General features: G+C 40.5%; 1 protein-coding gene across 4 annotated transcripts in view; it reads left to right on the forward strand.

The window, feature by feature from the left end:
• Nucleotides 1-17,664, forward strand: part of ZEB1 (zinc finger E-box binding homeobox 1) — a 197,987-nt gene extending 180,323 nt beyond the window's left edge. For all 4 annotated transcript variants that reach the window (XM_020990481.2, XM_020990484.2, XM_020990483.2 and 1 more), the window contains 4 exons: nucleotides 3,941-4,046; nucleotides 8,434-10,244; nucleotides 13,420-13,600; nucleotides 15,141-17,664. In XM_020990481.2, coding sequence (XP_020846140.1) covers nucleotides 3,941-4,046; nucleotides 8,434-10,244; nucleotides 13,420-13,600; nucleotides 15,141-15,727 — 2,685 coding nt within the window. In that variant the 3' untranslated portion in view covers nucleotides 15,728-17,664. The remainder of the gene's footprint in view (nucleotides 1-3,940; nucleotides 4,047-8,433; nucleotides 10,245-13,419; nucleotides 13,601-15,140) is intronic.

The raw sequence follows: 17,664 nt of genomic DNA on the forward strand, positions 1-17,664 counted from the left end.
TGGTAACTGACAACAGAAAGCAGAGATGGCCACGTCTTATTTTCCCTTGTTTTCTCTGCCTGTATGAATGACCTTTGGACTAGAAATGACAGAACAAAAATAGCTAAGAGAGAGTTTGTACCAAAGGGTCCCCAAGTGATAAGTAAAAGAACACCTCACCGCCCTTGATGAATTCAGGTTACCTGGCACAGATGAACCACATCCTTAGGGACTAAAAGAACTGGCAGATGGAATTGCAGAGGCACTGTCAGTGACACCAGGAAGATCCAAGGGAATAAGACTGGAGAAAAGCAAATGTCCCAATTTTCAAAAAAGGGAAGAGAATAGAGTAACCATACTACAGGCCAGTGAGTTTTTACCACAGTTCCTATAGAAAATACAGAGTAGATCTAGTAAAGAAATAGGTAGTGAATATCTAGCGAAAATATCTGCCTGGGTTTATCACGAACAGGTCATGCTATATGAAACTCATTTCCTTTTTTCAGCAGTTACTCAACTGTGAGATCAAGGGAATGTTGTAGAAATATGATTTGCTTAAATTTGAGCAAGGCATTTGATAAAGCACCTTATACTCTTTTTGTGGAAAAGATTGAGAGATGTGGGTTAGATGATAACAATAATGAGGTGGATGTGGGAAATGTTAAATGTCTAGACTCGAAAGAGTCATCGTTAATAGTTCAGTGTCAGACTGGCAAAAGGTCTCCAGTGGAATGTCCCTTCACTAAGGACTTAAATAAAGGTACAGATGACGTTCTTATCAAATCTGAAAATGGCACAGTGCAGTGAGGGTGGCTAATAGATTAAAGATGGCTACAGGCTAAAGTGCTGGTCTAAATCTAATAATAAGAAATTCAGTAAGGATAAATGTAAAGTCTTACACTTGGGTTCAAAAAATCATCTTCACAAGGATAGGCTGGAGAAAGCATGGTTAAACAGAAGTTTCTCTGAAAAAGATAAGAGTCCTTTATTGAACTTGGGCCTGAGTACAATTCCACAGTGTAACGTGGTGGTCAACAGAAGTAACTGGCATTGGGGCTGCATTGAAAGGCGTAATTTCCATGAAGAAGACGGCGATGATCCTGCTGTACTCTTCCCTGGTCAGACCACATCTGAATATTATGCTCCATTTTGGGCAGCGCAGCTTAGGAAGAAAATGGATAATCTTGAGAGGGTCCAGAGGGAGGTAGCCAGGATGGTGAAAAACTTTGAGGCCATTGCATAGAGAAGAAGAAACTCGAAAGGGAGAAAGGAAACCTGAAGGGGAGAATGGTGGCTATTTTCTGCAAGGAAGACGGGTCCCAGACGGTCCTTGTTGATTCATCGATGCCAGCAATGGCCACGTGACCACTTGACAGGTATATCATGTGCGGATACCTCGATGGGCCTAGGTTGGACTAAAAGGACCCCAAGGCCCTTTCCATCTGCCACTATGAGATGGAACTGAATTTTGAAGCATGGGTAGCTGTAGTAATGGCAGTGCTACTAATAGGAATAGGGAAGAGGAGATAGGAACCTGCATAAGAAGAAGGATGCATTGGGTTTCAGGTATGTTTCAATTGAGAAACTGATGGGACATCAAAGGACATGACCTAACAGGCAGTTTGAGTTTGAGCCTGGTACTAGACATGTCAGAGCTAGAAGTGGGGCAGCTACCAGCTTACGGTGGGGTTATAGCTTAAGCCATGGATATAAATAAGGTCATAGAAGGAGAAAACAGACAGGGAGAAGAAGGGCCAGGCCATAAGCTTGAGGAGTGCCCCTATTTAAGGTGGGGAAAGAGGAAATAGACCTAGTGATGAAAATAAAAAAGAACCATCAGAGAGGGAGGAGAACCCAGATAGCGCTGCTAGGGAAGAGAAAAGTTCTAGATGCCAAGAATGAGAACTGAAAAAAGACCACTGAGTTTGACAGATGGTATTAGGCAAGTGGTAAATGCAGGAGGAGGAGGTCAGTGCTATAGAGATGGAGGCAAAAAATGGAGGCTCATATTTGGAGGAGATTCTTGGTAAAAGAAAGAAATACCCAAGTCAAGAGATATTTCCTCCAAATGACTATGGGAGAGTGGGGTAATACTGGCAGCATTCCCAAGTCTCTGTTGTGCCACAGGCAGATCGTCATTTGCTGTTCTCATAAAATGTCAGGGTCTAGGCATTATTGCTGCTTTATCAGCACTGCGTTTTAATTTTTTTTAGGCTTCAGCACTCAGTAGGTATTGAATCAGACAATAAACCAGATTTTCTGAGCCAGACACTTTGATTGGTTGATATCATGACCCAGAATAAAGCAGAAATATTACTTTATCCTTTCACTATCCTCACCCCCAATTATGCTCAATGACTCTTGTTCAGAATCCCTTTATCTGCGCTTTTCCTGTTGTCCAGAGCTTGCTGTCAGTCTCTTTAAGCAAAGTATAGAAATACTCATTCACCCTGACCTTAGAAAACGGGAAATTAAATGTCTCTTCCCAAATATAGCTGTCTACTTGCATGTTACAGTTTGTGAGCTGTGTCAGTTTACATTCAGAGATTTCTTCCTCTGTCTCACCTGTATTCTGAGTTTCTTTTAAAAGGAACATGATATAATTATAAAGAAAATCCACTTATTATCCTTACTAATCCAGTCGACAGTAGAGAGAGGGATCAGGGTGGAGAATTTATCTTTTCCTTTGAAGGATTCTTTGAAATCTGATCTCTAATCTGCTTGATTTGATGTGGACCTTCTGACAAATGTGGGAGAATAATGTAGACTTGGGACTGTGTTGTTCCCCTGTGTGCTGCCTTTTCTCTGGCAACTCTTTCTGGGCCGTGTTGTCAATAAAAAGTAGAAATATAGAAATGAAAACTCAGCAGAAGATTAAAGTCTATCCTCAAAATGTTAACTATAAAGAAGTGCTGCGGTATATAGCAGGGAGCACAAGTCTTCAGAATCAAGACATTGATTTTTTTGTTCCGACTCTACTACTGTATTAGCTTTGTGACCCTGGGCCAGTCACTTATGGTGTAGGAACTGAACTGGATGGCATCTGAGATCCTAAATTAGGTTTTTGTGAAATGCCCATCCTTTCTGTCACCTTTGTCTATATAGAAGAGTAAAAAGTGGAAATAGAAAAATGGAAGCTCATAGCAATTGTCTATCTTGGAATGCTGAGCACCTAAAAGTGAATAGAGGGACTCTTCTTGAAGGAGGAAGACCTGGATTCATGCCCAGCCTCTGACAAGTAACAGTTGTATGACCATAGGAAGGTCATGCGAGCCCTCAGGCCCTGCATTTATAATTCCCTATTCTGATGAAATCACAGGTCCAGACCAAAACAACTGTTATACAGTGGTAACAACTTCACATTGTTATGTTTTGGAAGCTTCTCTGAGACAAGATCCATTGCCAAAGTGAATGATAAAATTAGAGAATTTTGGTAAACTAAAAAAATGGAGTCTCCATTTCTTTGAGAACAGTATTCTACATTCACTTAGTAAAATCCTATTCTTGAGCAGGCCAGATGAGAGAAGCAACATGGTATTCTAGAAAGAGGATTGGACTAGGAAGGAGACCTCTGGGCCTGAATCCCACCACTGACTGATCCTGGGCAAATCACTTAACTTTTGTGGCGCCTTTCTCCTTATTTATAAAATGGGGATGACAATACCTTTCATACCTACGTCTTAGAGTCGTTGGGTGCAAATTAGAGAAGTTTGCATCATGGCACTATGGGAACAGTGCTGACTGTGGAGTCAGAGCCCCTGGTTCCCATCTCAGCCTGGCTGATCCAGAGTCTTTCCCTTGACTTCTCTTGGCCTCAGTTTGTAAAATGAGATTTTGTGTAGTATAAGTTCATGTTTAAAAAAAAAAGTTGCAAATATTTATCTGAAAATTTTGGATATATTCTGTTCTCTTTTATATTCAAAACTTTTGTGCTATGAATAAATTCCAATTTTTTTTACAGAGACATGTGACCCAGTCTGGGGGTAACCGGAAATTCAAGTGCACAGAATGTGGAAAAGCTTTCAAGTACAAACACCACCTTAAGGAGCACTTAAGAATCCACAGCGGTAAATATTGGGCTTATCTCCAGGCAGCATGGGAATTAATGTTTATTATAAACTCAGTATTTTGTATTAAATAATGCAAGCGTGGCTCTCCAAATATAGAATAAATTGTGCCAGTTTTCTACTTATCACTCGATCCAGTTAGGACAAATACAAGATGGGCCTAACGTGACTGAATTCTTGAGGAAATATCACAGGAATCCTACTTCCAAATGGAAGTTGACTTTCACAGGAGTCATTGTAGACCATAGACTTCCTTCCATGACGTTGCCATTGCTTGAGCGCATCTCCTGTAACTCCCTTTAGACGCTGAGCTACACACAGTCTTTTGCACATGCACAGCGAAAGAGCAGAAGCCACGCACCGGGCTGAATAATGGAGGTGCAGAGTTAGAAGGTCCCTCAGCTTGAGGAGTGGTGACCAGGGAAGAATAGGCTGGTCTATCTGGGAGGTCCCAGGGATGGGGCCTGGAGCCACAGGAGGCCTCTGTGCTAATTTGATTTTGGTTCCCAGAGCAACAAGTAGAAAGTATGTTGGGGAAGGGCAGGAGAAGAGGTCACATGAAAGTCACTGAGGTGGACAGCTAGCCTGCCCATGTGAGATGGGCCTCATTTACCAGTCAGCCCAGCTCAGCCCCAGGGCAGCAACTCTAAAACCGAGTAGGTTAAGTCCCCTAGGAGGTGATCTCTGGTGATCCAGTGGGTACCTTGCCAGGATGGATGGGGTGTGAGCACGGTCTGGTCAGTCTGGAGCCAGTGGGCTACTGCAGTCGGCCATCTGTGAGTCTTCATTCACCAATGAGAACATCTCAACCCCAGGGCAGAAGCTGTGCCTGATTTCAGTACATATCTGTCCTTTGAGAGCGAATTTGATTTTTAGAACATCCCTCAGAACTACGCCTGACGAATAAGGCGATTTGTTGTTGTTGAATCGTTTTTAGCTGTGTCTGACTCGTCACGACCCCGTTTGGGGTTTTCTTGGCAAAGACAGTGGTTCATCCTTTCCTGCTCTGGCTCATTTTACAGATGAGGAAACTAAGACAAACATAGGGTTAAGTGAGTGGTCAAGGGTCACACAGCTAGTGAGTGTTTGAGGCCACGTTTGAACTCAGATCTTCCTGACTTAAGGCCAGGCTCTCTATCCCCTGCACCACAAAATTGGAAGGGAACTCAAAGTTCCCTGACACTAGATGATATTGCCTTTTGACAGTATGGTTAATATGTAACCTCCCTTCATAGCTTCTTTGAAAGGTAATGTTTATTTGGATATATAAATTCTGAAATGTTGGTTTGTTTTTTTTAAAACAGCTTCAGTCTGTTTAATCACATCTTCTGTATAACAATTTTTATAATGGCAAGTAAGTCCTGCCTTAAGAAATCTTATAGACAAAAAATCCAAACCAACTGAATGAATAAATTCTGGGTTATTATTTATATTTCAGTAGAATTCCTTGAAATAGCACTTTCCATAGAGCATTTAAGATGTGTTTGTTGTAGACCATTAACTGCTCAACAAAAGAGCTGATGGTATTCCCCACCTCCCAAGAGAAACTTAGAGCTAAAAGTATTAGGAGCCTCTTTGAATTGAAGAGCAATCAGAAAGGAACTGAAAAATGGCTCTGAAAAGATCAGGTGACTCTGTGGGGGACAAAATCGCTAGGAATTTCTCAGAAGCAAAATTATTTGATAAAGCCAAGTATTCTGTTGCTTTTGACATTAAGAACATGCATTTTTCCTGATTAACGAATGTCTTATTGACAGCATTAACATACGTCACTAAGTTAATAATGACACAGTTCAGTGTTCCCAGTTAGAAGATATTAAATCATAGTTTTACTCAAGAAAATCTAAGAACTTTTTCAGTCTCTGCAGAACATTCATCTTGTTACCCTTTTTTACAAAATGAACAAGGCATTGAGAAAATGGGGGGAAAGAGGCATAGATTGAATGGGAAGATATAGAGGATGAATGAGGGAATGAGGAATGAAAAAATGGAAATGAACCCGAGAAAGAAGAAATGGAGCTGTGAAGAGGTAGAATCAGTTAAAGGACAAATAAGGCAGAATACCTGTACGATTTTACTTCAGTTAGCTGCTTCAGAGGAAAAACAGACCCATAATACCTTGTATTTGTTTGCAAAGTGCCTTCTAGAACAAACAGTAACAACAAGCATTATGGAACACTTTAAAAGTTTGCAAAGCTCTTTACAAATCTCTCATTTTATCTTCACAACAACCCTGGGAGATAGGTGCTATTATTCTTCCCACTTTGTAGATAAGGAAATTGTGGCAGACCAAGGTTAAGTAATTTGTGCAAGGTTAAATAGCTAGTAAGTGTCAGAGGCTAGATTTGAATTCAGTTCTTCCTGTCTCCAGGTGCAGCGCTCCTGGTCCAGGTGCATCACTGCACCACCTCACAAAAACTTAAATAGAAAGTTTAGTGGTATCCCACTTGGCAGTTAGCAATCTGATGGCAGTCCCCTGGGGAACTGAACACAATTATATTCATATTAACTAGGTCTGAAGAAATGTTAAAAAAAAAAATATATATATATATATATATATATATATATATATATATATATATATATATATATATATATATATGTATAAAAATAAAATAAATTGTTAGCTAATGATTAGAAAAGTGGTTTTAGTTTTAGGGTTTTTGTGGTACTGAACCTGTGATATCTCTGATGCTGAACTTGAACCCAAGCCCTGCCTTATTCCAAGGCTAGCTCCCTGTCCTCTATGTCACCTAACTCTTGACTGTCCCTTGCTACAGCTATTTCAGTGACTATAAAATGTTGCAAACATATATTTTATCCTACTGAAAATTTATGGCTAGATAACTGACTCCAGCATTTTTCCTTGCATTGGGTATCTGGCTTCATTTTGGAAATGAAGTCCTAAAAAAATATTCAGGGTATTGAGTGTTATATATAAAACCTAGTAGTCATTTTATACCCCAGGCCCAAGACTCTCGGAAATTGATTTAGTCATTCTTATTTCACATTATCTGGTGGGGTGTGCCACAGGGCTTCCTTCCTTTCATAGGAAACAGACATATTTAAGCTTTATGATCCCTTGTGAGGGATACTATAGAAGAGATTCCTCACTGAAGAGTAGATTGGAATACACAAGTTCTAAGGTCCCTTTCAATACTAATTTCTAGAGTTGTTTAGAATTACAAGGAGACCAGGTAACATTTCTGAGGGTATCACGTTCAGTTATATGCTCTTAGATTTATAATTTCAGCGTAAGAATTTTCTTTTTAAAGTTACTTCTAATTTCTCAATAAGAAGAAAACTGTACTTTGTCTTTATAGGATACAGTTGATGCAACTTTCAGATTATAAATACTATTTAAAACCTATGAGAAATAGTAGATGAGAGACAGTGTGGCCTCAAGTCGAAGGAGCTAGAATCAGTAAAACCTGGGTTTAAGACCTAGCTCTGGGGCAGCTAGGTGGTGCAATGGATTAGTGCACTGGCCTTGGAGTTAGGAGAACCTGAATTCAAATCCAGCCTCAGACACATAACACTCACTAGCTGCGAGTCACTTAACCCCATTACCTTACCCCCCCCCAAAAAAAAAGACCAAGCTAGATGACCCTGGCAAGGCATAGAACTTCTCAATGCCAGAGCAGCTCTGTAAGATGATAATTTGCATAGTAGGTGCTAAATCATGTTGAGGGAGAGAGTTTCCTCATCCTAAGGCCCCCATACCAATGAAATCACAGGTCTAAATCACAGAGAGAAAAACTGTGTGTGTGTGTGTGTGTGTGTGTGTGTGTGTGTGTGTGTATAACATGTTCAAAATATCTATTAAATTTTCTATTTTAGAGTTAGAGAAGTTGAGTTTTGTTTGTTTCTTGGAAATGGAAATTCTCTCAGGGTAACCTTGTAGAGTTTTGAAGTTTGTCAGTGAAGGTTGAATATTCAACTTGTCCTTCCCTTTCCATCCATCCCATCCAGTCCTGGGGTCAATTCCCCCTTAAATTGGCTAGCTTGGGATAAGTAAATTGTATGGAAATGATAAGCTAGAATGATGAAAACTATTGACTTGAAAGATTCTGAAGTTGGACCAGAACACTAAGGGGAGATTATTTTGGCCTCTATAATTACTCGGGTTGAGTTTTAAGAAGTAGAATCAGCTACGTGAAAATACACCTTTTCTGTAGAAACATTTAGTGCAAACTAAGACTTCTTAAGTATCTGTGATATTTCTGTAGCTTCTTTGTAAGTGTAAAATATGGCATTTTAAATATGAGCGTAACATACGTTGTGTCCTCTTTTGAAGGGCTCTGGGTCATTGGTTTTGGAAACATTTGCCATCTGCGGACTGTCCTTTAACAATCCTGTGACTGTCATTTTTGTTGTTGTTGTGTAGGAGAGAAGCCATATGAATGCCCAAACTGCAAGAAACGTTTTTCCCATTCTGGTTCCTATAGCTCACACATCAGCAGTAAAAAATGTATCGGTCTTATGCCAGTGAACGGCCGGTCGAGAACAGGGCTCAAGCCATCCCAGTGCTCCTCCCCTTCCCTGTCGGCATCCCCGGGCAGTCCCGCGAGGCCTCAGATACGGCAGAAGATTGAGAACAAGCCCTTGCAAGAGCAGCTTCCAGTAAACCAAATTAAAACGGAACCTGTGGATTATGAATTCAAACCCATCGTGGTCACTTCAGGAATCAACTGTTCAGCCCCTTTACAGAACGGGGTTTTCAGTGGCGGTAGCCCCTTACAGGCTACCACTTCTCCTCAGGGTGTGGTGCAAGCTGTTGTCCTCCCAACAGTAGGTTTGGTGTCTCCCATAAGTATTAACTTGAGTGATATTCAAAATGTACTCAAAGTGGCGGTAGATGGTAATGTCATACGGCAAGTTTTGGAGAACAATCATGCCAATCTTGCATCCAAAGATCAGGAAACAATTAGCTCGCCAGCCATACAGCCAGGTGGCCATTCCCTCATCTCCGCTATTAGTCTTCCTTTGGTTGACCAGGATGGAACGACCAAAATCATCATCAACTACAGCCTTGAGCAGCCTGGTCAGCTTCAGGTTGTTCCCCAGAACCTGAAAAAAGAAAACTCAGTCCCCGCCAATAGTTGTAAAAGTGAAAAGTTGCCCGAAGACCTTACAGTGAAGTCTGAGAAGGATAAGCACTTTGAAGGGGGAGCCGATGACAGCACTTGCCTTCTGTGTGAGGACTGCCCGGGAGATTTGAATGCACTTCCAGAGCTAAAGCACTATGACCCAAAGCAGCCTGCTCCGCCTGCTCAGCCCAGTGCCCCCGAAGCTGAGAAGTCCGAGCCCCCTGTCCCGGCAGACCCTGAAGAGGGCCACCTGTCTCCCAGTCAGCCACCCCTAAAAAACCTCCTGTCTCTCCTCAAAGCGTACTACGCTCTAAATGCACAGCCAAGCGCGGAAGAGCTCTCCAAAATTGCAGATTCAGTAAACCTGCCCTTGGATGTAGTGAAGAAGTGGTTTGAAAAGATGCAAGCTGGACAGATTTCAGTCCAGTCTTCGGAGCCGTCCTCCCCTGAACCAGGCAAAGGGAACATTCCTGCCGGTGACAACGATCCACCGGGACCTGTCGACACCGACGAACCCCAGGACAGCACAACGACTTCCAAGAGTCCCAGGAAGGTGACAAAGTCTCCCGTTTTGCCAGCGGGGCCGTCTCTGAACGGCTCCAGAAGTCGCACGCCATCTCCGTCACCACTCAACCTTTCTTCATCCCGAAACACACAGGGTTACTTGTACACAGCAGAAGGGATCCCCGAAGAGCCACAGGTTGAACCTCTTGATCTTTCACTACCAAAGCAACATGGAGAATTGTTGGAGAGATCCACCATCACTAGTGTTTACCAGAACAGTGTTTATTCTGTCCAGGAAGAGCCCTTGAACTTGTCATGTGCAAAAAAGGATCCGCCAAAGGACAGTTGTGTGACAGACTCAGACCCAGTTGTAAATGTGATCCCACCAAGTGCCAACCCCATAAATATCGCCATCCCCACCGTCACTGCCCAGTTACCTACAATCGTTGCCATTGCTGACCAGAACAGTGTTCCATGCTTACGAGCACTCGCTGCCAATAAGCAGACCATCCTGATTCCCCAGGTGGCGTATACATATTCTACTACAGTCAGCCCTGCAGTCCAAGAACCACCTGCAAAGATGACCCAGCCTAATGGAAATCAGGTAACTGAGCAGACGGCTCAGCGTGTTTTCATATGTGTCCTATTGCAGTTTATTCCTACATTGTGAAAGTAGGGGTTTGGGTATAAGGTGTCAGATGAAAAGGCAATACTCTTTTATTTCAACTTTGTAGGATGTCATTTTTAAATGTTAAGAAGCCCTAAAACTTAGTGGTTAAGGGAAATTTGTGAAGGTTAATTCATACCTCCAATGTGTTAGGTAGGTCCTCTGGGAGTGATCTGTGGGAAGACAGGAAGATAACTTACAAGGGATAAAATGGTGTGGATGGGTGTAGCTGTTCCCTCAGTGGAAGGGAGCATGCCAGCAGGGATAAAGCCATAGATTATCTGGTGAAATAGACAGACAGATAGACAAAGACACACACACACACACACACACACACACACACACACACACACACACACACACAACTAAAAACCCAACTCTGTCAAACACAACTAAGAATATGTCAAAAACTAATTAATAAAGTTTTTAATACTTCTGTTCCCAAAATTAGGGAAGAGCTTCCTCCTCAATTAAAACCATTAATAAATGAAAGTGTGTTGCATTTCACACCAGGGACCGAGGCTCAGCAAGTGTTTTCATGTGCTAACCTATGGAACCGAAGGCCTTAAGCAAACAATAATTACCCTTGATAACATAAAGATCTAGAAGAAGATAACTAATGAATTTGCTCATTATTCTTACCAGCTTTGGGCATTAGACAGTGTTCAGTTATAGTTAATATGTATCAGGAAAATGCGCGTTCACACAAATCGAGAGCATCTCCACACTGCTAAGCAATAAATGTCTCCTCTCTTCCATCCTCTCCAAAGCACCTTAACTATTTGGAAAGCTGCCCTGGGGTGACTGACTGAACCAGGCATAATTCCCTTCTGTAGGAGCCCAAACTGTAACATCTCCATAGTTTAGCCTGTTTCTGATTCAGAAGAACATCACCGTTCTTTCAAGTAGCCATTCTGTCCTGCCTTTCAGAGTAGATACTACAACTCATATAGGATTTATAAATTACAGAAAGGAATTGTTTTATGACCAGAAAACCATTCCAGAGCATTTACGTGTAGACCTCCATTCATGTGCTGTCACACATCTGCCCGGCCCCCTGAACTGCAGACCATAACTTATCACCTGAGTAGATAATATGAAAATCATAACTGTATAAACCACTACTTAGGCTTACACAAAGAACGTGTTGTAAACCTCTTTTTGTTCTGTTTTTCCATGACTTATATCATAGAATTTTAGAAATGGAAATTATCTTTAAGATCATCCAGTTCAAAGTTGCCTTTTACAGCTGAGGAGACTGGTCCATCAAGGTTATTGATGTTATAACCATTCCATCCAGCTACAGAATTTAACACTAATCAGCTCCACTCAGCATTATGTGACTGGATCAAAATGAAAGTAACTGAGAAGTAACTCAAAGGGCAGTCTTGGAATATTATAGCTCATTGTTGTTGCTGAGTCGTGTCTGACTCTTTGTGACCCCATTTGGGGTTTTCTTGGCAGAGATACTGGAGTGGTTTGCTGTTTCCTCATTACTCATTTTACAGTTGAGGAAACAGAGGCAAACAGGGTTAAGTGACTGACCCAGGGTCACACAGCTAGTAAGTGTCTGAAGCCAGATTTGAATTTAGGAAGAGGAGTCTTCCTCCCTGACTCCAGGCCCAGTGCTCTGACCGCTGCACCCACCTAGCTGCCCATTATAGCTGTATACATTGTTATAATGATAAACTATGCCAATATAGTCTGTTATGTAACAACATAATTATTATAATTATATACCATTATTATATAATAATTCCAATTATTGAACTATAATATTCTAAAAACTATTGGGATTATTACAAAGCTAGAACAGGAAGTAGATTGTGATTTTGTTAATATAAGTACTCCTTCCTGATATCGAAACTCCCTGTCCTAGTGCAGGCGTGTGCCTGCCCCACAACTTGTCGTCCTAGAGTGTTGCCTGGGGCCGGTCACACAGCCAGGATGTGTCAGGTGCAGGACTTGAACCCAGATTTTCCTGCCTCTGAGACCAGATCTTTATCAGTCACATGGCACCGCTTCTTTTATATATAGTAAACATTTGTGATTTTTATAGCAAAATCCTTAAGGCCAAGCCAAATGGAAAAACCTTTGCTTCAGGCCTCCGCTTTCTATACCTTCGTCTTTGCCAGTACATGAGAGGTCTGTGATCAAGGTGTGATCTCGCACACCCAGCAAACTTTCCATCCCCAAAGACAAGGGGCAGCCCTTTGTTCACCAAGAGTAAAGGAACCTGCAGTCAGGCCAGCACTAACTGCTTTTAATAATAGTGACTAGCCTAAGGACTCTCTTTAATGTCCTCCACCGTCTTCAGCATCCTGAGATGGGCAGTTTGGCTTTGGCCCAGCTCAGTGTAAGAACCAGTGGGAGAGAAAGTCAGGAAACTGTGTTGGGCCTTCTTCACCTTGCACCATTCTGCATGTTACATTAGCAAATAATATCATGCCCATGGCGTTAATGGCCATTCCAGTCTTAAATCAAATGTCACAAGGTTATTATATAATAAAATGAATCATAAATCAGGATAATTACTGAAAGGCCTTTTGCAAATAAATGTGGTGTTCCAAGCAGTAAGATGGCATACCAAAAAATGAACAAGGTGATTTTACTTCTTGAAAATGTGTCATTTGTGCAAATGTGGTTGAGCAGTGGTTTTCAAATTTTTTGAGGTTGTAAAACGTTTTCCCACTTTCCATTCTTGCAATCCTGACAATATTGCCTTCAAACCTAAAGAGTAATCAGATCTGGATCTCACATGATACTTCGTCCCAATCTCCTGCCTGGGAATAGCTGGGATGGGATTGGGAACAGAGCACTGTTTTATTGGCCAAGATTGGGGGAGGAGGGAGACTGTTGGTTTTTAATGTTTGGATTTAATAGCTTTTATGCCAGTTCATTGAAAATACAAACCAAAGCTTTCATTCTTATAAATATTCCTTCTGTACCCCTATTGTTGTTTCTGGTTTTTGTTTTTAAATTTATCCACTTACCCCCTGTTGCTTTTCATTTTATAAAAATTCCTATTACATACATGTTTATGTTTGTGTGTGTGTGTGTGTGTGTGTGTGTGTGTGTGTGTGTGTTTAATTTATCCATTTTTCCCCCATAGGATGAAAGGCAAGACACTAGCTCAGAAGGAGTATCAAATGTGGAGGATCAAAATGATTCTGATTCTACACCACCAAAAAAGAAAATGCGCAAGACAGAAAATGGAATGTACGCCTGTGATTTGTGTGATAAGATATTCCAGAAAAGCAGTTCACTATTAAGACATAAATATGAACATACAGGTATGTCGGTGGTTCATATCGATATTGCATTGAAAAAGATCTGTGATCCAATGTGCTATGAAGATGCCAAATTTAAAAAAAAAAAAAAAGCTCCTGCCCAGCATTACCTGTTGGTCCCCTACCATATCTTATAGCTACTCTCTGTTCTGACCATCGATTCTTTATAAATTACTTTATGAAGGAAGGATCCACTCATGAAATAATTGAGGAGACTTGTATTTGTTTTCTCCTCCCTATAGGCCGCCACTGATTCTTTGGTCTCCTTGCTACATTCCCATGGGTTTTACTGGAGTTAGACGCCTTGTAACACCCTTCTGTCCTCACTGTGTCTCCCAGCCTTACTCAGCAGCCGCGCGAGCAGACTCTGTATGGAGTTGCCAAAGGACCTTATTTTGCAATAATAGCATTCAGCAGTTGCCCATCTCTAACATTGTTTCTGTGCCGTAGATACGGTAGATCTAAAGCAAGGAAAGAAGTGAGGAGCCATTTGTTACTACTGCCTCAGAAGTGCCTAGATGAGAAAAATTACATCTCTTTTCCCTAACCTCTAGCATCGCCTTTAATTACTTCAGACTGGATTACAAGTCCATAGGCTTCACCAGACTACCAAAGGAGGCCATGGCCCACCAAAAAGGGGAGAACCCCTGATCATCTGAAGCAGTAAATTTTTTGCACACCCGCTTAATGACTTTATGTAGAATATGGGTTGTGTAATGTTCCTTTTCTGTCTTTGGAGAAAAGGATGCTCCCATTTCTTTTCTGCAAATACCCCCTATAGGTTCAAAAATGTACCTGGTATTTGCAGTCTAAAGGTGATAACTCATGGTAGAAGAAAAATCTTCAGCTCACTCCCCCTTTAAACCCTATAATCCCTTACGTTCTAAAATCAGAAAAGTCAGACTACCCCCCACATTGGGCAAAAGGTTAAATACTTAGTCAAAATCAAATTGTCTATAAGGAAAGTAATCTAACATTTCAAAATATAGATAAATGAATGTATGGTCCCTGACAAATTTATTGAAAAAAAAAAGAAAGAAAGAAGGACCTGAAACTTTAAAGTTAAGCTGTTTGACACTATTGGAAGCTAAAGTAATGGTGCCTATATCATGATCAGGTTTTTGTCAGTTTCCTCAACTATCTAGACAGTACTTTTCCAACCTTCCCTGCCCTTGCCCTCTCATCCAGCTTCCCTTTTCGTATGCTACACGGTTTTGCAGTTGGCTTTCAAAATAGCCATCAAGACGTTTGTGTAGGTGGGATTTCAATTAGTTTTAGTTTCAACATTCTCATCTGAAAAGTGGGGCCTGCACATTAAATATCAAAAAAGATTGCTTACTTTCCCATCAATCCAGGCAGAATTTTACCTGAATCCCATTTTATTTTTTAACAAAATCCTGGTGAATGTGCAGGCTTGGCAGTTTTCTGCCCTTCTAACCATCCACGTCAGGTAATGTCCTTTCTCCACATCCCAAAGTGTTACAAAAGCATAATTAGAAAATAACTTGTTCTTTTATTTCAAAGCTCTCCTCTTACATTGCAGGTAAACGACCTCATGAGTGCGGAATCTGCAAAAAGGCATTTAAACATAAGCATCATTTAATCGAACACATGCGACTGCATTCTGGAGAAAAGCCTTATCAGTGTGACAAATGTGGAAAACGCTTCTCCCACTCGGGGTCTTATTCACAACACATGAATCATCGCTACTCCTACTGCAAGAGAGAGGCCGAGGAACGTGATGGTGCAGAACAGGAAGAGACCGGAGCAGAAGCCCTGACTCACGAGCATGCGGGGACTAGGGTGTCTCCCTCCCAGATGGACTCGGATGAGAGAGAGAGCTTAACAAGGGAAGAAGATGAAGATAGCGAAAAAGAGGAAGATGAAGAGGAGGAAAAGGAGATAGAGGAACTTCAGGAAGAAAAAGAATGTGGAAAACCACAAGAGGAGGAGGAGGATGGGGAGGAAGAGGACGATGAGGACGGGGAGGAAGAGGACGAGGAGGGAGAAGGAGCAAACAGTGAAGGTACTGGGAAGGATGAAGAGGTCATAGATGGAGCTCACAGTGTAGAACAAGAAATCACAGAGAACGGTGATCAAGGATCAAAAGAGAAAACAAAGGAAGCCTGATCGTATTTTTCCTAGAAGGAAAATAAATTCTTACTGGTAATGAAGTTTGTTCTATACTATACATGCTTTTCATGGAAACATGGTAGCTTGCATACCATGATTTCTCTTCACTACTGTGTAAAAAAAAAAAAGTTAAAAAAATTACAAAAACCCACAAAAAAAAATATCCAGGTGTGCCTGAACCTCAAACCTAGTAATTTTTCATGCAATTTTCAAAGTTAGGAACAAGTTTGTAACATGAAGCAGATTAGAAAAATAAATATAGTGACTCTGAAAGCAAAGATTTAACAGGTTGAAGGAAACCTGATTTATTAGACAAGCATCTGGCATCATTTTCTTTTATCAGTATTAATTTTTCATTCTTTTGTTGGTTAATTTTTGAGCTGTACAATTGGGAGAGATTTATATAATTTTTTATTGGTAAAACATTTGCTAAATCCGCTTCAGTATTTTATTATGTTTTTTAAAATGTGAGAACTTCTGCACTACAAAATTCCCTACCCAGAAGTACGATGCAGTTCCAAACCACGCAGACTACCTTCTGTCACGTCCGTCTCAGAGGTAGTCCATGTCTAACATTTAGATGCTGTAGTAGAGCATTTTATCATTTCAAGTGTGGTGTTAGCCTTCAGAAAGCAGCCCATAGAAGAACTGAAGTTTCTTACTCATGTGGTTTAAAATGTAGTTTAAAAGATTGTCGTTGAGTTCTGATTGCAGGGACTAACAGTGTTAATACTGGTAAGGACAGCCAAGTCGTCAAAAATCAGTGTTTGTAATTGTGTTTGAGTACGTAGTAACAAATATGAAGGATATGATATGAAGCTTTGTATCTCCTTTGGCCTTAAGCAAGACCTGTGTGTGCTGTAAGTGCCATTGATCAGTATTTTAAAGGCTCTAGCCGGCCTTGTTCAATGTGTGGCCTACAATAACTAGCATTTGTTGATCCGTATCAAAGTTCTAAAATGAAACGTCAGAACACCAATTCTGTCATTAGAGAAACAAAATCCCTGGAACATTTCATCCTTTAATTACGCAGTATTCATTTTGGGTTAATTGACTTTCAGAATTTCTCTTCAGTAATGACAAGGGAAAATTTCTAATCTGCTCTATCCATTGGTTTTAATTTCAGACACAGACACTTCATCATTATTTGGCTCATAACTGTTTCCAAATGTTAGTTATTATGGACCCCATTTATTAACAAAGTTAGCTGATTTGTACCTATCAGTATTATTTTTATTTCTTTTAGTTTATAGATCTGTGCGACATTTTTGTACTGTATGTCTTCGAACCTCGCAGTATTAATACCCTTCTTACTGACATATGTACCTTTTTAGTTTTAGAAAACTTTTATATTTATGTGTCTTATTTTTATATTTCTTTATTTATTACACAGTGTAGTGTATAATACTGTAGTTTGTATTAATACAATAATATATTTTAGTATGAAAATTTGGAAAGTTGATAAGATTTAAAGTAGAGATGCAATTGGTTCTCTTGCATTGAGATTTGATTTAACAGTGTTATGTTAACATTTATACTTGCCTTGGACTGTAGAACAGAAGATTAAAATGGGAATGTATTAGTTTTACAATTACAATCAAGTCATTTTACCTTTACCCAGTTTTTAATATAAAACTCTTAAATTTTGAAATTCACCGTGTGACTAATCGCATGATGCTCTGCAGTTTTATTAAGGGATTAGCCTGACCATAAAGCTCTCATTTCCTTAGAAAGCCAAACTAGAATAACCTTCTAGAAACAGCATTGGGAACAATGTCTAACAGTTCTGTGCCAATTTGTTCCTGTATTCATGTATGTAAGTTACAAATCTGAAATCTTCATTTTTAAGTTCCACCATGTTGTTACATCATGGTCATTTTCTAGTTTTTTACCAGACTCCCCCATCTCACAATAAAATGCGTCAACAAGCCTGA

The sequence above is a fragment of the Phascolarctos cinereus genome, unplaced genomic scaffold (assembly GCF_003287225.1).
Source record: "Phascolarctos cinereus isolate Bilbo 61053 unplaced genomic scaffold, phaCin_HiC Scaffold_1;HRSCAF=81, whole genome shotgun sequence".
In the NCBI taxonomy this organism is placed as follows: domain Eukaryota; kingdom Metazoa; phylum Chordata; class Mammalia; order Diprotodontia; family Phascolarctidae; genus Phascolarctos; species Phascolarctos cinereus.